Source organism: Barbus barbus (assembly GCF_936440315.1).
Source record: "Barbus barbus genome assembly, chromosome: 43".
NCBI classification, from domain to species: Eukaryota; Metazoa; Chordata; class Actinopteri; order Cypriniformes; family Cyprinidae; genus Barbus; species Barbus barbus.
The window spans coordinates 8,367,431-8,369,322 of NC_136721.1; the positions used below are offsets into that span (position 1 = coordinate 8,367,431).

Genomic DNA, 1,892 nt, shown 5'->3' on the forward strand with positions numbered 1-1,892 from the left:
TGACATTCGTAATGTCTCGTTCCCACTCTCAGGGAACCAAGGTTATGACTGTAACCAGAGATGTTTTCCCCTCTGGGATAATGGCAACGTCACAGAAACAGCATCGAATCACAAAATAAAAGCTAAGGGCAAGTAAATAATTGTTCATTGAACATCTAGCAACCTGACTGTCATCTGTCTTGTTGAGTAAGTGTTGGTTTATTAGACAAGCAAATGCTATTATTTTTGTTGCTACTTTTTTCTTCTTCTTTTTTTTATATGTAGTGATAAAACAGTTCAGGATTATGGTGTGTTGCACTATGGAAATATTCAGATAACAAGATTTGCATTTATGAACCATATATACAGATTAAACTGACAGGATCATGCAACTGAAGGTGAAATGCCATTTAACTATTTATACTATCAAGCGCTCATAAATATCTGAAACATGTTGTATGTATTTTCCTCATAGTGGAATGCAGTAGTTCCAGATGACATGTTATTAATGACAATGTCTGTTTGTTACTCTATACAAATTATTTTGCAGGGCAGCCAATGGACAACCTGACTTTCACAAACAGCATTCTCCTCGTGGAGGGACTAACAGTTACACCTCAATCTTCCTATCCTGTTTTCATCCTGCTTCTGATGGTTTATGTCTTTATTATGGTTTCCAACATTGGACTCATAATTCTGATCGCAATAGAGAAGAAACTACATCATCCTATGCACTTTCTGTTCTGTAACTTGCCACTGAATGATATAATGGGGACCACTGTCATTTTGCCACACTTAATGAAAGACATTTTAAGAGAAACTTCAGAGCGATATATGACGTATGCAGAGTGTGTTGTTCAAGCTTATTTTGTTCATGTTTTTGCAGTAGCATGCCATTATGTGCTGATGATCATGGCCTTTGACAGATATGTGGCTATATGTAATCCACTGCGATACACAGCTATAATGACCAATAAAATGGTGGTTAAACTATCAGCATCAGCCTGGGGGCTGTCAATATTCATGGTTTCAATTTTGTTAGGTCTCACTATACGCCTCTCTCATTGCCGATCCAAAATTGAAAACCCTTTCTGTGACAATGCCTCACTGTTTAAACTGTCCTGTGAAAATGTGGTTGTTAATAATATCTTTGGAATAATTTATACTGTGATTGTTTTCACCTTTTCACTTGGGTCTGTATTTATAACATATGGCAAGATTGCTACTGTATGCATAACCAGCAAAAACAAATCACTGAACAGTAAAGCCATAAAAACCTGTAGCACTCACATCGTTGTTTATATAATCATGTTTGTTTCTTGTGCTAGTTTTATTTTTCTTCATCGTTTTCCTGAATACTCTGAAAGCAGGAAACTAGCTAGTATAATGTTCCATATTGTACCACCAGGACTAAATCCTTTAGTATATGGTTTACAAACCAAAGAAATAAGACAGAAATTTTTACATGTTTGGTGTAGAAAAAAGGTGAATCCTTAATCAATGATTATTTTGTTTATATATATATATATATATATATATATATATATACTGTATATATATATATTTATATATATATATATATATACACACTTTAAACATACCAACTGTATTATATTTTTATAATAATACACATATATCTTTTTCTCTGGAAAAAAAGAAGTTCTCAATATTGGATGCATTTTATCTATGTTATTCTTTTCTTTGATTGTCAGTGAAAATATTGGAAAAACAGTAGCATTTTAGCTTACACTAATTTTAGTATTTATATAATTTCTGTAATGTACATATATTTGGTGATAGTTTACAATGAAAATAAGCAGTTAGTACAGTTAGTACTAGGAGGGTTATTTTAACTGTATATTTTAACTGAATATATAAATGTAACCACAATACAGTATCTAACTTGACTAAAC

The 1,892-nt window shown here is 32.5% G+C and overlaps 1 protein-coding gene across 1 annotated transcript; it reads left to right on the forward strand.

The window, feature by feature from the left end:
* Window positions 1-537: 537 nt before the first annotated feature.
* On the forward strand, window positions 538-1,476 carry LOC306862359 (olfactory receptor 8G17-like; the record flags this gene model as incomplete). The annotated part of the gene is made up of 1 exon (XM_079405123.1): window positions 538-1,476. The coding sequence occupies one exon, from the start codon at window positions 538-540 to the stop codon at window positions 1,474-1,476; it is 939 nt and encodes a 312-aa protein (XP_079261249.1).
* Window positions 1,477-1,892: the final 416 nt, after the last annotated feature.